Source organism: Meles meles, chromosome 18, assembly GCF_922984935.1.
Source record: "Meles meles chromosome 18, mMelMel3.1 paternal haplotype, whole genome shotgun sequence".
Taxonomy (NCBI): domain Eukaryota; kingdom Metazoa; phylum Chordata; class Mammalia; order Carnivora; family Mustelidae; genus Meles; species Meles meles.
This window is the reverse complement of record NC_060083.1, coordinates 33,019,363-33,044,705: the sequence shown is the minus strand read 5'-3', so window position 1 is coordinate 33,044,705 and position 25,343 is coordinate 33,019,363. Positions and strand designations below refer to the sequence as shown.

Below are 25,343 nucleotides of genomic sequence, written 5' to 3'. Positions count from 1 at the left end.
AACAAAAAAGAACTTAATGGTGAGCAGACAATCTGAAGACGGATGGAACTGAGTCGTAGGGGCAGAGCAGGAAGTTTTCTGTTCTCAGGAACACAGGCGGCGGTGGGGGTAGGGTGTGAAGCGTGCCCAACTCTAACGGTCAGGCCAGGACACAAGAGCGTTGGGACAGCCACTGAAACACCTTGGGGAAAAAATACTGCTCTGAAAAATTACACTGGACACTCTCTCTCTGCTCTAGCTGTGTGGTCTCTGGCAAGTTACTCAATACTACGTTGAGAGGAGTTAGATGCGTCACTACTTGAAACCCACGGGCTAATCCTGTAATATTCAGAGCTGGCCTCTGAGTACTCGCCATTTCCTCATCTAGAACAGGACCACCAGCCCAGGACAAGTGAGGCAAAGACTTAGTCGCTGGCAGGTACTTTTTGCCCAGCCCCTTTCCTCATGTGCCCTCCTCTCTCTCACTCCTGGAATGTACTGCATCGTTTAGTGTCCACATCGGACCATGATGGGATTTCAAGCAAGAGTAAACAGAGCTACAGAGGCGCTTGGGTAACCCAGTCAGTTAAGCATCTGCCTGCGGCTCAGGTCATGATCCCAAGTCCTGGGTTCGAGCCCCACGTCGCATTGGGGTCCCTGCTCAGGGGGGAACCTGCTTCTCCCTCTGCCTCTGCTGCTCCCCCTGCTTGTGCTCTCACTCACTCTCTCTCAAATAATCTTAAAAAAAGAGAGAGAGAGTAAATACAGCTATATTTTACATGGTGATCCAGTACACACACAGCTATATGTAAATTCTGGGGTTTAAGGTTTTATTTATTTGAAATAGAGAAAGCATGCGCACACAAGCAGGGTGGGAGGTGGGGTGGGAGGGGGGAAGCAGACTTCCCACTGAGCGGGGAGCCCCATGCAGCTTGATCCCAGAACCCTAGGATCATGACCTAATCTGAAGGCAGCCACTAAACTGACTGAGCTATAGGCTCCCCTATAAGTTCTGTTTTATAAAGAAAACTGAAATTTAGTGGATGTAGTATTTTTCTATGGTAGTGCATCTTTCAAAGAGATTATGACCCCCAATTTTCTAATAGGCTGCTGTTTATAGTTTGAAAAACACCACTACAGAGATAAAAGGGGACTCATAAATGGATTTATAATCTAAAGAAAACACACCCTGAGATCAACACTTCCCTTTGATCTAGTCAATGTTTACTAATTATCTTTTTAAACTAATGTATAATTGACATAGAACGTTAGTTTCTGGTACACAACATGACTCTGTATTTGTATATACCCATTGCAGAACAATAACCACAATAAATGTAGGTAACATCCACCACCATAGGTAATTATGGAAACTTTTTGTAGTGGGAATTAAGATCTACTTTCCCAGCAACTGTCAAATATGGAATACGGTATTATTGATTATAGTCCCCATGCTGTATGTTACATGCCTGTGACTTACTGGCGTAAGTCAGTCACTGGAAGCTAGTGCCTTTTACCCCCATTTGCCCATTTTGCCCACCCCCACCCCCTACCACTGGCAACCACCAATCTGTTCACTGTGTCTAAGTTGCCCTTTTTCGGGTGGAGGGGGAGGGCTGTTCAGATGGCATATATAGGGGAGATCATTCTATCATTTTCTGTCTGACTTGTTTCACTTAGCATAGTACCCTCAAGGTCTATCCATGTTGCCTCAAATGGCAGGATTTCATTCCTTTTTATGGTTGAATAATAAATACATACATATATATACCACATTTTCTTTATCTGTTCATCCGTCGATAGACACTTGTTTCTGTATCTTGCCTATTGTAAATAATGTCGCAGTGAACAGAGGGCATACTGTTTTCCAAAGTGGCTGCATAGCCGATTCCCTGGTCTCCACACCCTCACCAACACTCACTATTCCTTGACTTGACAACATCCGTACTAACAGCTGTGAAGTGATAGTTCATTGTGGTTTTGATCTGCATTTCCCTGATGAGGATGTTGAGCATTTATTCCTATGTCTGCTGGCGCTTGCTAGTTACCTTGTTTTCTAGACCCTGGAAGGAAAGTGTGCTCTGCAAGAACCCCAGTGCCGAGATCCCATTCCTCACACTGACCTCACACTTTCTGGAGTAATACCCCTCATTACAAATCAATAAATCCACATTTGATGCACATCAGTGCCGTGCAGGTTGAAAGTAGACAGCATCACCAGCCCAACAGTTCTAGATCTGATGAATCTCACTGGACTGAACTGTGCAACACCAGACTCTCCAGTCAAAGCAAAGCTTCCTGTTCTGGAACATTTGTATCTGTCGCGTTGTTGTGACACAAGACAGCAATTTGCAATACTCAACCAAACACGATGACTCAGCAGGGAAGTGTAGTTCAATCGGATTTTATTTAAAAATCTGCAAAGCTGAAGGAGGAACCTGATCTTTCGTAAAAGGAAGCAATTTTCACAGTATAGATTTAGCCATTTTTTCCATTTTAGCTTTGTGTTGAATAATAACAGAAACTGAAGTTTCTGTTCAGTCCTCACTCCAGCACACTCAGCCAGGTGCTTGGGATCTTGTAGCAAGACAACATGTTCCCTGGTCTGAACTCATAGGAAATCCTCTCACCCAGGTAGAACACCAGTTCACCCCAGGCAAAAACACGAGGTCTTATTTTCACTGCTCTGCACAGGACTCTGAAAATCCTCAATTTTAAAGTTGAGAAAAATGTGAAAGGATTCTCTAACTCACTGCTTGCAATAAACCCAGCTACTTAATTCTTGACAGTTACAAGTATAAAATACTTGCAATTTATAAGATGTTCCATATTTAATGGAACTCAAATGTTAAAAAATTGGGTCAAGTAACATGCTTTCAGGTTTTAGAACGTTACTTAATAAAACTTACTAAGACAAGATATGCAGCATTTTCTTGTACTTGGTGTTATAGACTCCTACTGACGATGGCTACTTGACGGTCAAAAAATAAATAAAAAAGAGAAGAAACCATATATACTGATATGTAACAATGCCTGCAGGGAATGTCATGTTTTAAATTTTGTTACTGAAATTAGCTTGAAAGAAGAAAAAAAAAGATCTACTACAAAAAGCAACACCCATGTTATTTTAAATGATGAGGTAGATTTTTTTCCTATGCAGTAAAGTGAACAAAAAATGCATACAACTTTCAAATCTTTTTTTTTTTTTTTAAAGTTCAGGTTATAGTCACTTTCATAAACAAGACATCTATAAACTATGAGATGGAGAGGTCATCCTCAAGCAGGCTCTGTACTTGGTATGGTACTCGGAGGTTCAACAATCAATCTTGGATCAATCAATTCTCTCCAAAAAACAGTGATCTGAGGAAAAACACAAAATATTTGGTTTAGAGGCTCCATTTTGAGATCATACAGGTTTCATTTGGTTAAAAATTTCAGTCATGTAAATTTCCATTTGTACAGAATGGTTGAAGCTCTGGAATGATCTGAGTCCCAGTAAGCTGAGTCCAATTAGCTAGAAGAACTGTTTACCTAGAATGCAACTACACTTTACATTAAACACATTGCCACCTTTCCTTCATTTCGAGCAGGGGTAGGGATGCGATGGGCTGGGGTGTGGGGCAGCTGGTTACCCAGGGTCAAGGGTATTTGCCCAACAGGACTCTGTGGCTCGGTGGCCCAAGTACTCTTCTCAGGCAGACGGGGCCCTTAAGAGTATCAGTGGACCCCTAATGCTCCGCACAGCCCTACTCTGTGCTGCCTAACCTGGGAGGCAGCTCAGGTTTTACAGAGAGCAAACAAATGCCAACACTCGGGCCATGTGGATGAATCATGAGGGCCATCTAGTGTCGGAGAATGGTAATAACAAGCTCCGCTTCTAGCCCCTGTATAATAAGGCATAGAGAGGAAAGCTTCCAAGGTTAATTTTCCAGTGTAGTTTCCAAGAACACCTTTCAACAGAGTGAAGAGGCACACATTGCAAATAAAGAAGTACAGGCCAAATCTGCTGATCCTACCACAGACCCTATAAATGTGTTTTTGGAATAAATCCTTAAGAGTATCGTCTATCCTAAAGACAAAGCAAATCATAGTCTGGTTAGGGTTTCTACAAGTTTACATTTCTAAAATGTGAGTTTGAAATACTGAAAGTTACAGAATAATATCCGTAACATTTCAAATATAAACACCTTAAGAGGAAGCACTTTCTTAAGTATAAATTCTATTTAGTTTAAAGCTAGCACAGCCTAACGAGCCAGGCGTTGCCAGCAACTCTGGAAGTCTGACTGCCTAAAACCTCTAAACCAGATAGTTCCTAAAATGGCAATTTAAGAATTTAAACAGAAGTCAAAGACAGAATCATCCTTTTATGTCATTCTTCAAAACCAAGTATGCAGTTGTAAGTCAGAATCACGGGAACATTTGGGAGATGGTAGAGATTGCAAGGAGACATGATGGGGATTTCCAGGGGGCCTGTTAATGTTCGGCTTCTTCTTCTTCTTTTTTTTTTTTTAATGTTTTGCTTCTTGACCCAGGTGCTGGTGACATGGGTACGTTCAATTATGACAATCCTTCAAGCTATATACTATATATACTTTACTCAAAGTATGTATCAATGAAGTTTTAAAAATATGCTACTCTTCCCTAATGAAACCCTTACATAACTATGTTTTTATGCAACTCTATAATCTTCAGATTCTGTTATTTGTGCACCTTGTCCTGTTGGCTCTTTGAGATCCAAGATGGCACCCTAACTTGGCACTGGGCACAGACACTGCCACCCTGTAGGCAGACCAGGGATCCCAGAGCCTAGAGCTTTCATGACTTTAATATAGGCAGTTCAGGAAGCTGCAATGTCACCTTCCAGACTGCCAGTAGCCAGTCGAGAGAACGGAGGACCAAGCAATCGCAAGAAGTGAAGCGCGCCTACCCTCTTCTCTTGCGTCACAGCGTACTCCACTACCTCAGCTCCATTTTCGTTGTGATAAACCAAATCAAATTTCCCAGGTTCTTTCATGGCTGAAACCAGACAGTAGGAAGGAGAGACAATAAGTCATTTCCAGTAGTGAAAACGTTCCTCTACAGGGAATTTACATCATTAGAAAACCACCACAAACAAATTGTCCATTGATGTGAAGGCTGGGTATACACATGAAAGTATGGAGTGCTCGGTGACAGGAGACCCTGAGAAAGCCCTGTAACAGCAGATGGGAGCTTCCTGGCCATTTATCAGAGAGACTCTCTCCTTCATCGAAAAAAGAAATGAGCTTGATACACTGTTACTAGTACTCTCAGAAAAGAATAGGTGTAACCATTAGATAACCTAAAAGACAACTGATATGTTCCAGCTGGGAAAGGTAATCTGAATTCTGCAAAATTTGTCTATCTTGCTCTGTCCTCAAAATTAAACATACTTATTACTTGGTAATACAGCAGTCCTCGCTTTGCACGGTAGTGCGGAGTCATAAAAATGACCATGGCAGGCTGAACACTCTGAAATCAATGGGGAAAAATCATGATGGTCTCAAGACATTTTGAAAAATTGTCAAAACATTAAAATCTTTACTGGGAGAGAGAGTCAGTAGAGCAAGCGACTCTAGATCTTGGGGTCATGAGTTCGAGCCCCACTTTTGGTGTAGAGATGACTTAAAAATAAAAATCTTAAAAAAAAAAAAGAAAAGAACAAGCTACTAGCAAGACTGGTTTAAACAGTGCTTGCCTTCCTGCCATGTAACGACAACACAGAGGGAGAATCTTTTCTACACTTGCAAAAGCAGCAGACTCCTTCCTAAGTGTGCATCAGCTTTCAGGATTTTATCCTTTGAGCTCTTTCGTCACCACCATCCTTCCTCATTTATGTCAAGAAGTTCACATGAACTGCAGGGCCAACATCCACATGGTCAGCTGTTCCCTCTGATTTGAACTCCATTTGCATGTCACTTCCAGAATCATCACTTTTTGTTTCTTTGTTGTACTTTCAGGTTTGTTGACCAATTCCCTACCTCAACATCCATTTTTGTAAAATGCCATGTGGGTGTATCCCTAAGAGACAAGGAGGCAGCAAACCACATGCGTAGCAGTGTGTCTGGGGACGGAGTAACAGACGCACGGTGACCAATCACCAGGAGACCTGGAAGTGACATCATTGGTCACTGATCCCGATCGGCATCTGTTACTGACATAGTGATCTGCAGACCAAAAAGCTGGCCGTACTTCATGCAGTTATTCACAGCTAACAGCATACCTGATGTCACTGGGAACTGGTGCTATGTAACCAAACCACAGGAACAGACGTTCTTATATATATATGTAGGATCAGAACTATGCAAAGCGAGGACTACCTGTATTTCTATTACTGAAAGATAAAGCCACTTCTAGATGCTCCAAAGAAGAAAAGTTCTAACTGGATATTCTCATTGCCAATCACCTGACGAACAGTGATCAGGCTGTATCCATGAATCTGACCATGGACAAACCTCTCTGTCCACCATTCCTAGAAAGGGAGATTTCTTCAAATAAAACCTAATCAGAAGAAAGCTGGAAAACCAATTTAAGTTATATCTAGTCATTTACTTAACATTTTAATTGCCTTAGGGGCTGCTAAAGAAAAAGGGCCCTCCCCTGCTCTTTGGCCGATACGACCCGAGTAAAGCCATATTCAGTGAAAGCTCTCCTATTCCCAGGTTTCAGAACCAGTAACGGGGAGGTGGACCAGGCATAAAGCAGGGAAGCGCTTGAAATAGCGTGCGAGGGTGTGCATGGTACATGTACTTTAGACATTTTATTTTGACTTAACACACAAAAATATATCCATTTACCAATTCTTTTGAAATACAACTGAGTAGGTCTTAGAAGCCTGCTGACTACAGTTACCTTTCTTCTATAAACCATAGACTTATTGTAGAAATTGTATTTCTACAATTTCCAGTTATGAGTTGTTTTTTTTTTTTTTAAAGGGATACAAGAATGCAAACACTAGCAAGACAGCCTAAGTTGAAAATCTTCCTAGATTTCTTACCAGATTCCTCCCAATCTCTTTTGGCAGATCCATAATTCCAACAAATTTCTTAGTTACACTCCTGGGTCAGCATTCAATTTGGGTTACATAGAAATAATTCCTTTTGCAATCAGTGCTCATCAGTTTATGTAATATTTATGAAATTACATAATTATAGGACTAAGAAAACTTGTCTAATGGCTTTGGAAACAAATCCAACAACCCTTACTGGACACACACCTCCACCAAGCGGGAGCGCGGGTCCCCAGGGCTGCACTGTGCCAATGGGAGAAGTGGAGAGTTAGTCATGGAGGCCAAGGCAGAGAGCAGCTCCTGGGTATAAAAGCTATTTAGAAACCAATGTAGATATGAAAAGCCTAAATTTTCATATTTTTTTCTAGAAGACTCACCAGGTAAGGACGAAAAAAATTTTCATATTTTTTTCTAGAAGACTCACCAGGTAAGGACGAAAGAATTTCTATATCTACTTGCTGGGTCTCTGGATTGTGGCTTAGTATTTTTCCTTCCTTTCAAAAATAAAAGTCCAAGTCAAAAACCAACATGTGAAACATTGAGTATATTAAAACCACCTAATTATTACTTTATACTTTAAAATAAAATGGTTAAAATGGTGAATTTTGCATTATACAAATTTTATCTCAATATTAAAACTTCTTTTAGGGGTGCCTGGGTGGCTCAGTCGGTTAAGCATCTGCCTTCCAGCTCAGGTCATGATCCCAGGGTCCTCGGATCAAGTCCTGCATTGGGCTCCCTGCTCAGTAGGAAGACTGCTTCTCCTTCTCTCTCTATCACTCCTTACCCCCCACTTACGCTCTCTCTCTCTCTCATATAGATAAATAAAATCTTTTTTAAAATGTTTTAAAATAAATCCACCTATAGGAGAAAAAGAACTCCAATACCCAAGCCACTATTTTCCCTGGTCGAAATCATCCCAGAGGAAAGTACCACACAACTAGGGACAGCCCCTACAGCTCAAAGCCTGCTAATTATTCAAAGTAGCCAATCTTAAACTGTTTCCCCCATCCTGCCTTGCCTACCCCAAGGAAACCCCAGTAAAGGCCCTGGCACACGGTTTCTCCTCACTCCTGCTTCTGCCTCTGAATGAGATCCAGGTGAGGTCCAGGTGCTTTCCCCCAAGGGCCTGCATGACATGGCATTCCCTGCTCCCTCAGGAAATGTAAGTAATAAAGTCTTCTTTCATTGCACTGACTTCTGTGGCATCACTCAGTCACTTCCATCCATTAAAATCTCGCAGGTAGGTGCATACACATGAGACAAGGTCAGGGGCAGAGGAGACTACATTCTTTGAGGACAGGTTTGACTTCTGAAGACAAGCTTCAGGAATAAAGCCAGTGATCAAGCTAGATAACAGCACTTGAGGTCAAAGCAAAAACTGGGACTGATTTTCACTCTGCAAATGGTTTTGAAAATAATTTCCAGAAAATCCTAAAAATATCAGGAAAAGTAAGCAAATAGCTTTCCAGGGTAATAACTATGACCAACATCGATTTACTATGCATTTTTTAAAAAATCAGTATCTAGACTCACAATTTGTGCTGTAGGACATATATTAATTCTGTATTTATCTATCTCCCCACATATCACAGAATTAAAGTCCTTATCTACCATAAGGTGACAAAACATCCTGGTTTGGGATGCCCGGGTGGCTCAGTGGGTTAAAGCCTCTGCCTTAGGCTCAGGTCATTATCCCAGGGTCCTGGGATCAAGTCCCACATCGAGCTCTCTGCTCAGCAGAGAGCCTCCTCTTCTCTTCTCCACCTGCCTCTCTACCTACTTGTGATCTCTGTCTGTCAAATAAATAAATTAAATCTTTAAAAAAAAAAAATCCTGTTTTGCCCAAGACAGGTCCATTTACATTTCCTTCCAGGAGATTTATTAATATAATATTAATCCTTTTCACTCACAAGTATCCTGCTTTAGATGATAACTTACATGTTACTTATAATAAGGGGCTAATATGAAAAATACAATGAAATACTAATTATCCAGAACTGACCTACCAAACCCCTTCATGAACTGATTCTTCTAGTCTGCTTTTGAGGAAAGGTTCTTTTTTTTTTTTTTTTTAAGATTTTTATTTATTTATTTGACACAGAGAGAGACATCACAAGTAGGCAGAGAGGCAGGCAGAGAGAGGAGGAAGCAGGCTCCCTGCTGAGCAGAGAGCCTGATGCGGGGCTCGATCCCAGAACCCTGGGATCATGACCTGATTGAAGGCAGAGGCTTTAACCCACTGAGCCACCTAGGCGCTCTTGAGGAAAGGTTATTAACAGGATTTTAAAAGTCTTCCAAGGTTTAAAAAAAAAAAGTCTTCCAAGGTATCAACTCAGATTAAATCAAAGCTCCTTGTACTTTCTCTGTGTTACTATGTTAACATTACCAATTACTATTTTTTAAATGGACTTATATTCCATGTATTACATCAAAATAAAAAATTATGCACTTTAACAAAATTTTGAATGGGTGAAAAAGGAAACATGCAATTCTGTAATCCCACTGGAGTTAAGCTTTTACTGAACTATGATAAAGCTCATGCTAATGTAAAATCCCACACAGATGTTTAGTGAATAAATTTCAAGGATATTTGTGAGTTACCTGTGGTTAACAGATAATGCAAAAGGGGCTGTGTTAGACCATAAGAATCTACGGTAATTCACAATTATATAAAATAAATTCCTATGATGAAAATAATCAAATTTTCTGGCTAACAGCTATTCATTATTTCCTTTCAAAGTTTAGGATCCTGGGGGAATGGCTTCAAATAAGCGTGCAAATGTCTAAGCTGCTTAGAAAAAAATGACTTAAAAAAATTAAAACTCGGGCGCCTGGGTGGCTCAGTGGGTTAAGCCGCTGCCTTCAGCTCGGGTCATGATCTCGGGGTCCTGGGATCGAGTCCCACATCGGGCTCTCTGCTCAGCGGAGAGCCTGCTTCCCTTCCTCTCTCTCTGCCTGCCTCTCTTGTGATTTCTCTCTGTCAAATAAATAAATCTTTAAAAAAAAAAAAAAATTAAAACTCATCATTGTCCTGCATTCACCCTCAAGTGCAAGGAAAACGATGCTGAAAGGCTCCAGTGATACTATTAAAAAGTTCACATTTTGATAATGTTCCCATTTTCTACTTTACAACATTATTTACTCCAAAAAAGCAAAATTATCCATATTAGCAGCACTAAATACGACTTTAGCTTCTTTAATATACTAACAGTTATTTTTAAATAAAAAGCCTTACCTTATAATCAGAGACATCAGGAGAATAATCAGATGTTAGTTCCAAAAGCTACAAAAGAAGAAAGAGCCCACAAATACACAAATTCTGTGGCTCCTCTCCTCTGCCCGAGAGAATATGCTGGGTTAGGGTGCCCATCCCACCACCCTGGGGGTCCTACCATGAACTGGTGGCAAAACAGGGGTTCCAGTGGGAAAGGTTTCTTTGATTTGGGGGAGGATGTTGTGGTGGAGTGTGCATGAATTAGAGCCCTTTTATTATTGAGCATTTGCTATGTTCCAATTTTAGTATATGTGCTGCCGAAGCGAGCACGAGCATTTGCTATGTTCCAGACACTGGGCTAAGCCATTTTCATTTGTTCCCGAAACAATAAGCAGGCACCTACTGCATGCCAGGTACAAAAACAGGACAGATATGATCTGGAAAAGGGTCTATATGCATATATAATCCTGAGCTGCTAATGATTAAGTTTTATTTGGAGGGAGGATAATCTTTTTGTTGTAATTGTTGTGGTTTTAAAATATACCTTAGGGCGCCTGGGTGGCTCAGTGGGTTGGGCCACTGCCTTTGGTTCAGGTCATGATCTCAGGGTCCTGGGATCGAGTCCCGCATCAGGCTCTCTGCTCAGCAGGGAGCCTGCTTCCCTCTCTCTCTCTGCCTGCCTCTCTATCTACTTGTGATCTCTCTCTGTCAAATAAATAAATAAAATCTTTAAAAAAAATATATATATATACCTTAAACGCAATCTTTTCTCCAACTTGAGGAGCAGCTGCTAACAGTGGTAACAAACTGTAGTCCTTCTTGGGTGTCTCTACTGGATTCTGAAAAACAGCATGAGTCATGGGAGTCTGTTACTGGTGAAAAAAAGCGAACCCGTGACATCCGCTCCAGACACACCCCATGGGAGAAGGGGAAGAGGTACGCTCAGAAGAAATCGTACTTGCCTGGATAATAGTAGATGTGTTCGTGACCATTTCATTTAATTGCTGGTGCTTCTGATAGTCCGCATTTCTATTTAACACAAAGGAAATGGCCTGCCCTCGGCCTCGGCCTCTCCCCCGTATGCCCCGGCCCCTAGCCCCCTTCCAAGAAAGAAGGTCCTCTCCTCTCCCCCAACCTCTTCCCAAACCGGCGGGGAGAGTCACGTTGGGAGGAGCAGCAGAAGGGGCCGGTCTGACACTGTTGGCATCAGAATGCTTCCAGGCGGCAGCAGTGGGAGGCTGTGAGCAGGGCCCTGGGCCTGTACAGCCTCGTCCCGCAAAGAGGCCTACTGGCTTTAAGAAGCCGGCAGTGCGCTCCGGGGTGCTCTTGGACACCGTGCTCTGGTCATCTGACTCTGAGCTAGAGTCTGAACTGGAAGATGACGTTCTAGTCGTCTTGCCTTTGACGGCAGTAGAGCTGAAGCCAGTTTTGGTGGTCACTTTGTTTGCAGCTGTGTTTTTGGTAGAGGGTCCTTCCTTTGATGACTCAGTCAGTATTTTCTCTGAAGAATTTCTGACCTCCAAGATGACATGGCTGAGACCATCACTGGTTGATTCATGGTAAGACTCAGACTCTGAGGAGGAAATGGGACTATCTTTTGTACTAATGCTCGTGCCACCTTTCCTTTTGGCTTTGACAAGGCTATTTCTAGCGGGCGAGCCTTTCAGAGGACCACAGTTCGGGGCAGCCCAGTCCTTCACTGTCTGTGCTTTGGAAGACCTGGAGTTTTTCGTCTGTTTTTTATATTCACATTTCTCCTTTCTCTTTGGTGATTTTCTTTTGGTTCCTTCGTCATCACCATCCACAACACTACACATGGCTTTGCTCTTCCTCTTGCTTTTTTTCCTCACACTCGGATCTGTGACGGCTTTTGGTTCCAGATCCAAGGTCTTCTCATCAATATTGTTCTCTTGCTTCTTCCACTGTTTCTTTAAATTTTTGTAATCTAGTTCAGTTTCTTCACCGTCCTCCAACTTAAATGCCCTCTTCTTTGCTTTTCTAGGTAATAAATGACTATCATCACCATTTTTGACTGTCACAGTATCCTCAGCAGCTGCTCTCTCTTCTAATTTAACTCTATCAAAACAAGAGAGTTGCAAAAACAATGAATACTGTTACGCTGAAAAAATAAATAAAATGGAAAAAAAAAACACAAAAACAAGAGAGAAAGTCACAGTAAGTACGTCTCCTGGACAAGCACATCTCCAGGACACAGTTCTATAAGGAGATGATTGTAAGCTACCCCTGCCACCAGGCAATGAAAAAATGTCAAATCACTTAAGGACAAAAGACTCATTTTGACAAAATGGCCTATATGGTATCACTTATGGTCAACTTTCTAATGACTAGTTCTATTTCTTGAGTATCTACTGCATCCCAAATATTTTCTTGACCTTTTCTCTAATCTAAATGCCACCATGAAGCAGGTATCCTTCATTCTAAAACAGATCACAAAATTACAGTTCAGACATGTAACCTGCCCAAGTTCCACAGCTAATAAGCAGCAGAAATGGGATTCAAACCAGTTTGTCTAACCTCAAAGTTCACAGTCTTTCCACTCTATTATGTTGCCTATCCCAAATAGTGATAATGCAGAGTATTTATTTTTTGTTTTTCGTTTGTTTGTTTTTTAAAGATTTTATTTATTTATTTTACAGAGAGATCACAAGTAGGCAGAGAGGCAGGCAGAAAGAGAGAGGAGGAAGGAGGCTCCCCACTGAGCTGAGAGCCCGATGCAGGGCTCGATCCCAGGACCCTGGGATCATGACCTGAGCCGAAGGCAAAGGCTTTAACCCACTGAGCCACCCAGGTGCCCCTCTATTTTTGTTTTTAAATGCAGGCTGCAGGCACCTGGGTGGCTCAATCATTAAGCATCTGCCTTAGGTTCAGGTCGTGATCCTGGGATCCTGGGATGAGTCCCATATAGGGAAGCCTGCTTCTCCTTCCCCCACTCCCTCGGCTTGTGTTCCCTCTCTTCACTGTCTCTCTCTGTCAAATAAATAAATAAAATCTTAAAAAAAAATTTAAAAAATTTAAAAATAAATGTGAGCTGCTTTTTCTTAAAATCAGATTTTACTTTTATTCTGTTGAAATTTGGGGAAAATTTTTCTAACAATTTATGTTCTCTGGGATAGTGACAAGCCATCATAAAATTCAATTCTGTGATTATTAATTTTATATGTCAACTTGACTGGGCCATGGGTGCCCAGATATTTGGTTAGACATTGTTCTGGGTTTGTCTATGAGGGTGTTTCTAGATGAGATTAACGTCTGAATTGGTAGACTAAGTCACACAGATTGCCCACCCCAGTGGGTGAGTGCACCTCATCCAATCCACTGAAGGCCTGAATGGAATTCCCTCTCTTAGCCCAAGTGTCTGAGCTGGGACTTCAGCCTTCAGACTCAGACTAGGAATGGAACTTACACCATCGACTCCCCGGATCTGAAGTCTTTGGACTTGCACTACAACCTTATCACTGGTTCTTCTAGATTTCCGGCTTGCCAACTGTGGATCTTGGGACCTCTCAGCCTCCATTATCTCATGAGCCAATTCCTTAAACAAGTTCCTATCTCTATATACCTATTATCTTTTACTCTGGGTTTCTCTGGAGAGCCCTAACATACTTCACATAATAATATAAATTCATATAATAATAAAATTATTATCACAGTAAAGAAACTCTGTTGTTCCATGAACTGGCAATAGCTAATTCTAACACATGCAGTCCAATGATGGAAAGCTGAGAGTGTCCCGAAAGTCAAGTGCATAGTGGGTGCTTAAAGTTGCCTGCTAAAAACAGACATTATATTTTTAATACATTTTTATCCAGCTATATATTTCATCAAGTTTTTTTAGTGACCACAGAAAGATTAGATAATCATATTTGGGGGGGAGGGTAATTGGGGAATAAGAAGATGTAGGCATTTAAAAAAAATTTGTTATGGGATAGTAATCCTGTGATTTATCACGTGGTAGCTGAAAAAAACATACCAGATTATTCTGCAGAATACACAAATACACAGACACATACAAAGCAAAGCAAAGTCAAAGCTGCTGATATCGGGATAAACAGAAATAAAAGTCTGAAGGATCAGGGATTTAATTTATAAAAACACATTATCCTCTACGCCCAGGATGGACTTTAGCACGTAGCAGCAAGGGAGTAATTCTCAAATGGGCAAAAGCAGGCTGGCATCCTGTGAATCTAAGAACTACTACGGAACCTGCAATATACTGGATTGTCCCTTGACATTCTTCATCAATTTGTTTTACTCGTAGCAATGTTATGATTCAAGCTTCAATCCTGAGGCAACCAGTTGGGACCAAATTTCCCATCAAACTGTGAAGATGGTTGCGAGGCTCTCAGTTCAGTCACTGGTTTACTAGATCCCTGGAACACAGCACCTGCTGCAACACCATCACGCTTTCAACAAGCAGCCCTTGGCATCACCTCCCCTATGATGAAGATATCGAATCTGGGGCTACTGGCATAAAGGTATGACCTGTGATTGCTGCAGCCTCACTGACTATCTGTTATTCCTGAGGAGAATTATTTCCGTTTGGAACACAGTAAGACTGAGAGACAAACTGCCATCCACAGGACAAGGAATTGTTCGTAAGGGTCTGCTGAGCTATCATCCCTTCCTGGGTGTACACTTTCCCTAGGAATATCCTTCATTTCTCTTCTTGGATCACAAACAATAAACATAGCTTTCCTTGTATGAAGAGAAGTGAATTACCTACATAATTAGCAATAAAAGAGATTTAATTCCAAGAAATTTTTAAAACAGACTCTTCAAAGTTCATGCAAACTCTTTCAGGGCAAGCTGGGTGGTATTGTATCAAAATGCAAGGCGCTCCCTTTATTTATTTTTTAAGATTTATTTATTTGAGAGACAGAGCCTGTGCCCAAGCAAGTGGGGGGGGGCAGAAGGGGAGAATCTTTAAGCAGACTCCCCACTGAGCATGGAGCCCAGCTGCAGGGTTCAATCTCACAGCCCATAAAATCATAACTGAAGCAGAAACCGAGACCAACACTCAACTGACTGGGCTGTCCAGGCACCCCAAAATGCAAGGCACTCTCTTTAAATGTGCAATTTCACTTCTAGGATTCTATCATACAGAAATACAGCCACACCCAGCTGCACAGCCTAATACCCCAAACCCACAGCCTGCCAAGGTCAAAGTGACTGGATTCAAATTCTTCTGTCACTTTAAGTAAAAATTTTTTTTAAATAAAGATTTTATTTATTTATTTGACAGAGAGAGAGAGAGAGAGATATCACAAGTAGGCAGAGAGGCAGGCAGAGAGAGGTGGGGGTTGGGGAAGCAGGCTCCCTGCTGAGCCTGATGTGGGGCTCAATCCCAGGACCCTGAGATCACGACCCGAGCCGAAGGCAGAGGCTTAACCCACTGAGCCACCCAGGCGCCCCTTAAGTAAAATTTTTAAATATTACCTCAATCTTTCTCATTTGCAAAAATGGGGACAGTGATAATAATTATAACATTCAGATGAGCTATCATCTATGTTTAGAGCAGTGCCAGACTCAGAGCAAGAACTATCCAAATGCTAACTCTAATTTTTATTAATACAATAATTGTTAGTCCTCTGAGGCCAGGAGTTGCGGGGTTTTTAATGAATTTGTCCCACCAAATGGAGGTGAGTATCAACAAGGAGAGTAAAAAGGTAGCGCTGCACCCTGTTTGGGTCCCCTCAGTTCCCTGCAGCCTCCCTCCTGCCTGGCTGCTGCATTATCACTTTCAAAGAGGTAAAAGTACTTGACCAAGGGAACACAGCTAATGAGCCATGATTCAGACGTAGGGGTCTGACTCCAGAGCCTGAACTCTTAATCACTCTGCTCTCTTACCTTTCACACAATACTAAACAAAAGTAACTCAATATATTATTGGCATAAATACAGATCTGTACAACTTTTGTGGAGGCCAGTTTGATAACACTCACCAATTTTAAAAATCTGACCAAAAAGTACCTCTTCTAGGAATGTATCCTGCTGAACTACTGCCCAAGTACACAAAAATGTACAAGAATGTTTACGAGAGCAGTATGTACCAGTGAAATACAGAAAACAACCATCATGAGGGGGGCACCTAGCTGGCTCAGTCGAAGAAGTGTGTGACTCTTGATCTTGGGGTTGTGAGTTTGGGCCCCACACTGGATGTAGAGATTACTTAAAATCTTAAAAAAAAAAAAAAACAAACCTGCCATGTTCTAAATGTTTGTGTTGCTGCAAAATTCATATGTTGAATTAGGAGGTGGGGACTTTGGAAGGTACTTAGATCATGGGCGCAGAACCCTCACAAACCAGATTAGTGCTCCTATCAAAGAGACCCTACAGTCCTCCCTAGTCCCTTCCACAGTGAGGGCACAGTGAGAGGGTGCCATCTATGAACCAGAAAGCAAACCTCTCCAGACACTGAATCTGCTGGCCCCTTGATCTTGGACTCTCCAGCCCTAGAACTGTGAGAAATAAATTCTTGTTGTTTATAAGCTACCCAGTTTGTGGTATTTTTATCATAGCAGCCCAAATAAGCTCAGATAACAACCTAAAAGGTCCATTAGTAAGAGGTTGGTTAAAGAAATTGACATGGTCATGTAAAAGGACGCTACGTGGCATTTAGAAAGAATGATGTAGGGCACCTGGGTGGTTCAGTCAGTTAAAAGTCTGCCTTTGGCTCAGGTCATGAATCCCAAGGTCCTGCTTCAGGCTCCCTCCTCAGTGGGGAGCCTGCTTCTCCCTCTCCCTCTGCCCCTCCCCCTGCTCGTTCCCTCCCTCCCCTCTGTCTCTCTCTCCCAAAAATAGAAAATAAAAAATTTAAAAAAGAATAATGTACACTCAAATGAAAGATACCGATGATATGTCAGGTTAAAAAAAAAAAAAAGTGAGGTGCAGGACACTATGTTTATTATGATAACATGTATATTTAAAAAGGGTAAGTATACATGTTTGCACGTGTATGGAAAAAATCTGGGAAGACAGACCCCAAACTTAACTGACGGTACTTCTAGAGAGTAGGGTGTGGGAAGAGAATGTGAGAAGAGAAATAAGGGACTTCTTCCCTTGAACTATTTTGAAGTACAACTTTTTTGGTCTGTCAGAGCAGAAAAAGTCAGATTCTGGGTTCTGAGAGAATGGGCTGTGAGGAAATGGCCACAGGGAAGCAGCCTCTCGAGCCTCCCACCAGCTGGCTCCACCTTTCCTCGTGAGGCTTCCCTCAATACTCCCAGCAGTCCTTACAGACTCCTTCTGCAGTCAGACTTATCTCTTCACCAAGTCAGGCTAGCGTTTGCCTCTACAACTCTCCTGGGCCATCTAGCATTTCCATTTCTAACATGTCTGTCAAGGAACTGCAAGAGTCCCAGACCATTTGTGTTCCATGATGATCTCTCCCTTCTCCATCATCTTCCGCAATCAGCAGCACAACCTAATATAATTATCCAGGCTGATTGCTGACATCACACAAGAAGATAATATACTGGGCGCCTGGGTTATTGTTTCGAACTGAATTCCCTGAAGAAATCTTATGAAGAAATCTTATGAATCTGACATGTTCTAAGGAACAGACTGTTCAACAAAGAGCAAGCAGAGGAAGTAGCCTAGTTCATAACTCTAGAATTTTTTCATTGGAGCTGAGCTTTAAAAAGAAGATCTGAATGAATTAGTCAAAGAAGTTCAAACTGATATGATAATGTCTTACCATTTTATTGAAACAAATCAACCACACCTGGGCAATCCATACCAAAATGGCTCCTTGATACTCCTCTTAGTATCATTACTTTTAACTTCCAAAATATTTAAAACTATTTTATTTCCCAATTCACAACCCAAAAAGGTCCCAAACACCTATTTAAAAGAACCACAAAACACCCACGTATGACAAGAATGACACCGTAAGTCTCGGAAGACCTCGCAGGAGCACGTGAGCCGCCAGGGGAAGGCCGGGTCTCAGGCACATGTGTGCACGTAACACAGTGCCCGCTGTGTAAAGTGTAAAGTGAGTGCCCGCTGAACCAGGGCTGAAAGAAACACCGGCCAGCCCCACGCGCAAAATCAGGGTCTTTCCAAGTTTGGTCACCAATCACCTGGCTCAGAAGCACTCCGGGGAAGGATGCTCCTTACTCCTTACCCAGCGGATTCCTGAGCCCCAAACCTGCCTAGCCCAATCAGCACCTCCTGGATTCACTAACGTGCAGCTTGACAGCCCCACCCCACGCCCACCCCTAGCCCCCACCACGCCCCACCGCCCCCACTGCCCACCCACGCGCGGCCTCCAGGTGCCCGAGGCGCCCCGGACGTGCGCAGGCGCGTCCCCGGCCCGCCGCCCACCCCGACAGCCCGAAAACCGCGCAGCGCGCACCTGAGGCAATCGTTGTCTCGTACCAGGCGCGCGCTCTCGGCGGGGGGCAATAGTCCCCCCTCCAAGTAGAGGCCCAGGGGAGCCCCAGAACTGAAGCCGAAGCGCTGGCGGATGAGACTAATGAGATCCGTGACCACTCGACATCTGTTCAAGTCGACAAGAAGCCAGAAGGCCGTGCAGTGCGGAGTAGCTGGCGGCGGATAATCGAATTGAAGCCGTAGCCTAACCGTCTCGGAAGCCGCCATCTTGCCCGATGCTCAACGGAAGCCGAGAGACACCACGGGGCTACCGAGAGGCGTGCTCGGAGGCCCGCCCCCTGGGGCCTTTTAACGTATGCCCCCTATTGGCTCCAAGTGGCTACTACAGGCTCCGTGACCGGCGAGAACGCGGAGCGGGGTTGATTCGATTCAATTCTGTTCATCACTGGGCTAGGAAAGAGTCTACGTGAATTTCTTTTCCGCTGAACTCTGTGCAGCGTCCGAATTTAGTCAACTCTCTGGATAAACAAGCACTTCTCAGTAGCTGTCTTCTCAGATATTTGCTTTTATACGGAAAAGTATTTCAAAAAACAGTAACTCCCAATACATTTAATTGACAAAAGTTTTCATTGTAAAGAGTTGGAAAAGATGCAATTCCTAATATATTGTAGATATCGACGTTTTAAAATAAAACCATTGGGGCGCCTGGGTGGCTCAGTGGGTTGAAGCCTCTACCTTTCGCTCAGGTCATGATCCCAGAGTCCTGGGATCGAGCCCCGCATCGGGCTCTCTGCCTGCTTCCTCCTCTCTCTCTCTCTGCCTGCCTCTCTCCCTACTTGTGATCTCTATCTGACAAATAAATAAATAAAATCTTAAAAAAAAATTAATTAGAGGCCCGAGCAGTATAATACCTATCACCATGCATACTTTAAAATATAAAAGCCCTCTTATTAGCCAGTAGGTAAGTAAATCACAAATTGTACATCATTTGAATTTCCATTCTCTCGCATAGTATATTAATTCCTTTAGTTTTCATGACAAAGATAAGCTATTACTATTCCCATGCTGAAAGTTTTTTAAAAATTTCGGAGAGACTAAGCTACTAACCCAAGATCACTGGACTAGTAAGTGTTAATATTTGTAGTCAGTGGAAACACTGAGAAAAAAAAATTTTTTTAATATTTTATTTATTTATTTGATAGACAGAGATCACAAGCAGGCAGAAAGGCAGGCAGAGAGAGAGGAGGAAGCAGGCTCCCTGCGGAGCAAACAGCCCAATGCGGGGCTTGATCCGAGGACCCTGGGATCATGACCTAGCAGAAGGCAGAGGCTTTAACCCACTGAGCCACCCAGGTGCCCCTGAAAAAAAATTTTTGTAAGTTTTATTTTCTCCTAACCTTATGCTGTAAGTCCTCTGATTGAATTATCATTACTATTATGAGTGGTACCCAGCTGACCAAAATAGCACAAAATATCACACATTTTGGTACATAATTATTAAACAGGGAAAATAAAATGGACATGGAAACGTATCTATTAACGAAATAGAGCTCTATGTTTTTTTTAATTAGTCCAAGTCTCTCTGGATGAATATTGTGTCTCATTTAGCAATAGAGACAGGGCTTTACATGGATTCTGGATCTATTTTTTGTTTTTGTAGATGTAAAGTCCTAAGAAAACGTGTTCATTACGTAAGTAGACAGACTAAAAGAATTATGTCGTTGGCAATGTCAGCCAATTCCTTAAATTCCTGCCAAGTTAAATGCTAAAGTTACTTAGGGATCTTCCTTTAAAAATTATTTTCCGTACTCTATCAGCCAACAATTCATTTATGTTCAATAATGTTAAAAACAAAGAATCGTTCAAATGTAACAAAGAAATGTTAAAAACAAACACCTGACTCCCCAAAGGAGTGTTTATCAAGTCACTAGAGTCATTTACATTCTCAAAATTTGGGAAGGCTCCACTAAGACTTAAGTGATGATTATACTTACACCTAGAGGTGTCAGGTTTCTGGAGCTAAAATGAGATGAAACTGGGGTAAAAATTCCACAGAAATGGGGATTGTAATCAAAGGCTTGCATATTCACAGATAGGGAGATGGACATTTGTGAACTGTTACAGATTTACCAGCGACTTAATATGATAGTTGAAATCAATTGTGTTTATAAGAACGCATTTGAATTGAAAGAGCATACCAATATCTAAAAGAAAATAGTTAATCCCAATAGGATGAAAATGTTCTCAAGTTCAGGGCATTACTCAATTTTATGTAACAATGACTGCTGTTATGTGCATTCTTTACAGTAGAATGTGCTACATTTTCCCTAAAGTTAATGTAAATTTAACAATACCTGGTAGAAATGGATAACCAAGTACGGTAGGTGCCCATATAGATGGGACAGGAGAGATAAAGAGACAAACTTCTTCTGGGAGAACAGAAAGCGTGCGGTCACATTCTCAGGCAATCAGCTTTAGGAAGAAGGTCAAGTGAAAGAAGGACATGTATAACTTGATTCTCTCAAAACTGTGCATGCCTGTTTCTCCTTAGCAAGTGTTTGGTACTCTTCAGGACTGACCTGCCCGCAGTCCTCCAAAAGTGGAAAGTTACCTAAGTAGCAGATTGTTTTTAAATACTTGCCTGCCTATTCTTGTTTCCTTCCTGGAGATAAGTGAAATGCCACCATTCCTTTTCCTGTGGAAACCTAGAGTGATGACAAAGGATTGATTCTAAACTGTAAATCTAATGTCTAATCTAATCTTAGATGTGAACCAATTAAATCTGATCAGATCTAATTAAGACTCAGAATCAAAGTATTAACATTATTTTAATAAGACTGGGTGGTAGGTACCCAACTCTGTTTATCTGCATTTTGCAATGTTCATGACTGCAAAAATTTATAGAAAGGACCTATTATTCTTTTGTCAAATGACACTTTAAAAACTTCCAAAGGGTCATTTGACAACATTTGTCTAAACCAGAAATTCATGTACTTTTTTTTTTCATGTACCCTTTGACCTAGCAATACCATATCTAGGTATTTGTCCTAAAGATAGACTAATGCTATGAGCAGAGACTCTTGTACAATGTTTCCCGAAGCAAATAACAAGAAACAAAGTAAATACCCATCAACAGAGATTTAATTGAATAAAATTAGTGTACATCGAATGGTCGTATAGAATTCCACTGTTTCAAAATTTATGCAATTAAATCCCTATTGAGGTAGTTCCAAATATATCTCGATAGAAATGTGCCTAGGATATAATGAGAGAAAAGAGAAGACGCAGAGCATTATATGTTTTATGCTTCTGTTTGCTTTCCCTTTTAAAATTAAGCTTTTGGGGGCGGCACCTGGGTGACTCAGTCAGTTAAATGTCTGATTCTTGATCTCAGCTCAGGTCTTAATCTTAGGGCCTTGATTTTGAGCCCCACATTGCGGAGGAGCCTACTTAAAATAAATAAATAGGGTGACTCAGTCTGTTAAGAGTCGACCTTGGGCTTAGGTCATGATCCCAAAGTCCTGGGATCAAGTCCTGCATTAGACTCCTTGCTCAGCAGGGAGCCTGCTTTTCCCTCCACTGGTTGCTCCCCCTGCTTGTGCATTCTGTCTCTTTCTATGACAAATAAATAAATAGTTAATAAATAAATAAATTTAAGTATATTTACATTGAGTTTTTAAAGTATGAGATAATATAGATTCACATGTGGTTGTGGAAAATAATACAAAGAGATGTCATGTACCTTTCACCCAGTTTCCCCCAGTGATAAGCAGGATACTGACATGGATACAGCCAAGGCACAGAACAGTCCCATTATTACAATGATCTTCCCTGTTGCTGTTAGAGCCACCACAATGCTTTCCATTTCTGTGGTTTTGTGAAGTCAAGTATGTTATATGAGTGAAATCATGAAGTATGTAAACTTTTGGTATTGGCTTTTCTTCTCCTCAGCATAACTCTCTGGAGACTCATTCAGGTTGTTGTATATCCATAGTTTGCTCCTTATTATTGCTGAAAAGTATCCCGTGGCATGGGTGAGCCCCGTTTGTTTAACCATTTGCATCGAAGACCTGTTGGTCTTCACCTGTTGGTGTTCAAGGCCATTTAGGTTGTTTCCAGTTTGGGGTTATTACAAATAAAGCTGCTATAAACATTCGTTGACGGATTTTTATGTAAACATAAGACTTTATTTCCCTGGGATAAATGCCCAGGAGTGCAATTGCTGGGTCATATGATAGTTACGTGTTTATTTTATCTTTTTAAGATCTTATTTATTTGAGAGAGAGGGCACAAGCGGGGGTGGGAGCAGAGGGAAAAGGAGAAGCAGGCTCTCCACTGAGCAGGGGAGCCTGAAGCAGGGCTTGATCCCAGGACCCTGAGGTCATGACCTGAGCTGAAGGCAGCCACTTAACCTCTGAGCCACCCAGTCACTCCTGTGTGTATATTTTTCAAATGTTCCCTTAGAAGAGGCTTATCCCCAGTACCCTCATTATGGCATTTAACACATTCCAGGACCAACCCAAGCTAAAGCTTTCAAGAACCTGGTTGCCTAATTCTTTTCTCTGGCCCAAATCTCAGTGCCCTTGCCCTTCACTGGCAGGACTCTGTCTTTTCACAAGGTTGCTGATAAAAACATCTGTCCATTTATGAGAGTCAGGAGGAGAGGGATACAGAGGGGGACAGAAAAAGGAGTTGTCACATAGACTTTGTTTTTGTTTCGTTTTCTGTCGTGAGCACTTTTTGAAATACAGTATTTAGCAATAACCTGTCCTTGTATTGTCTTGTGTCCAAGTTCTATGAGGTGAGTTATTTAGTATATCCTAAGGAAAAAAAAAAAAAGACCTTTAAACACACACACACACACACACACACACACACACACACACAGACACACACACACACACACCTCTACCATTCATTTCCTCCCTTCCCCTACCCAAACCTAGAATTCCATCTAGGAGTGACTGTTGTGAGGGTGCCTGGTCTGTTAAGCCTCTGCCTTCAGCTCAGGGCATGATCCCGGTGTCCTGGGATAGAGTCCCAGGGCAGGCTTTCTGCTCAGCAGGGAGTCTGCTTCTCCCTCTCCCCACTGCTTGTGCTCACACACTCTCTCGCTCTCAAATATTAAAAAAAATAAATAAGATGACTGTTCCGAAGACAATGTTAACACAGAATTACGTGAATGACAAATTATCAACACAGAAAAAAAAAAATAAAACTTTTTATCATTGTACATACAAAGATGAAAACTAGAGAAAAATCTATAATGCCAACAATGGTTTTGTAGGAACTAAAAATTTTAGTAATTTCCAACATGTCCATGATATATGTAATTTTATAGTTAAAATAATTTTAAAGCTAAATCTGTGAAAAATGGAATCGCAGTGTTCTACGACCAGGTGGTTCAGGCTTCATCTGCCTGGAGGTCATGCAGCAGCTTCCGAAATGCCAGGCGTATTTTGGGGGAAGAGATGAGCCGGGCAGGAAAGACGGTTCTCGTGGTTATTTCTCCGTAGCGTTTCAGTCCCGTCGCATGACCCAAGTCAGACAAATGCATTAAACGCTTCAACCTCTCTGATCCATCCCCAAAGCCGCAGAGGAGGACGTGGTGGGGCAGATACAACACCCCGCACGCTGCCACTCGGCTTCCGGTGGGCCAGACCAGCAAAGCGCAGCCGGGACCTTAGCGGCCGCCCGCTGCCCAGGCCCCGCCCCCGGACCGCCGGTCCCGCCCCCGGACCACTCCGAAGGCCCAGGCCCCACCCACCGCCGTCACGTGGTGGGGCGCGGGTTCCAGCCTGCGGCTGGTGAGGGTGCCGGGTATTCGCCATGGAGCTGGCACCCGGGACCTCTCCCTTGTCTCTGCTGCTGCTGCTCCTGCTGCATCTGGGTTCGAGCACCGGTAGGTTCGGGCAAAAGTTGCATCAGCGGCCGGTGCCTCCTCCTCTCTCCAGGGATGAGCGTCTATTAGTGGGTTTGTGCTTTTGAAAGCAAATCTGTTTCCCCCAGTTTCCACCTTGCGTAATTACACTGCTTTAGACCCTCGCTCGCTCTTTCTTTCTTTTCTTTCCTTTTCTTTTTCTTCTTCTTTTTAAGTGCTAAGTGCTTTTTCTACCCTTTTCTGGCTCTGCGTGGTCTGGTACTCCTCTCTTCCCTAACCCGAGGTAGAAGGAGTTGTGCAAAATACATGAGTGGGGAAACTGCTGATCAATGAGGTTTCCACGATCCCAAGTCCACCTCCCTTTTCCTAGGGTGATTGGCTGCTAAGTGGGGTTAACGAGGACTTTTTATTTTGAGCGGAAACGTGTGGGGCGAAGGACCCAGAAATACCAACTCCGCCACAAATGGGACGTTTCATTGAGATAAGATCTTTCTCCCCTGATCAGAACGGACAGCATAATATCTCCCCTCACTGCGATCCTTTTTGACAAAAACAAACTCTCGTTTAATAGGATGACTTGCAGATCAATTTTCAGCTTTTCAGCAAAGTGTTCCGTGGTCTGATTCAAGATCTGAGAATTCGAACTGGCCACACACTGGCCTTGTGATCTTACGCAGAGTGCTTAAGAGTTCTCGTCTTAACCTTTTGTAAACTCGGGATCATCTGGCCTTTCAGTTTGGGTCTGGGAAATGTCAAATACGTTGCCCCCACCCTCCACCCCCATTTTAACAGCAGTCACTGCCAGGGAAGGGAGGAGGGCCATCGGTTAAGTGAAAAGGGACCCGAACCATATCTGTCATTTTCCAGGAGACTGTAATCTTAGG

At 42.4% G+C, this 25,343-nt stretch overlaps 2 protein-coding genes across 3 annotated transcripts in view; one reads left to right on the top strand and one right to left on the bottom strand.

Moving 5' to 3' along the window:
* Positions 1-2,367: 2,367 nt before the first annotated feature.
* COIL (coilin) lies at positions 2,368-18,845 on the bottom strand. Of its 2 annotated transcripts, none has more exons than XM_045986388.1 (7): positions 18,601-18,845; positions 11,186-12,299; positions 10,976-11,062; positions 10,245-10,292; positions 7,431-7,500; positions 4,837-4,995; positions 2,368-3,339 (listed from the first exon to the last, which is right to left on the bottom strand). In XM_045986388.1, exons 1-7 carry the CDS (start codon positions 18,843-18,845, stop codon positions 3,311-3,313), a joined length of 1,752 nt encoding a protein of 583 aa, XP_045842344.1. In that variant the 3' UTR covers positions 2,368-3,310. The 2 variants fall into 2 exon arrangements, with proteins under 2 accessions (XP_045842344.1, XP_045842345.1); XM_045986389.1 differs by having other exon boundaries at positions 4,907-4,995.
* A 5,501-nt stretch (positions 18,846-24,346) lies between these two features.
* SCPEP1 (serine carboxypeptidase 1) overlaps positions 24,347-25,343 on the top strand; it is a 31,462-nt gene continuing 30,465 nt past the window's right edge. The window contains exon 1 of the mRNA XM_045986190.1: positions 24,347-24,480. Coding sequence (XP_045842146.1) covers positions 24,408-24,480 — 73 coding nt within the window. The 5' untranslated portion in view covers positions 24,347-24,407. The remainder of the gene's footprint in view (positions 24,481-25,343) is intronic.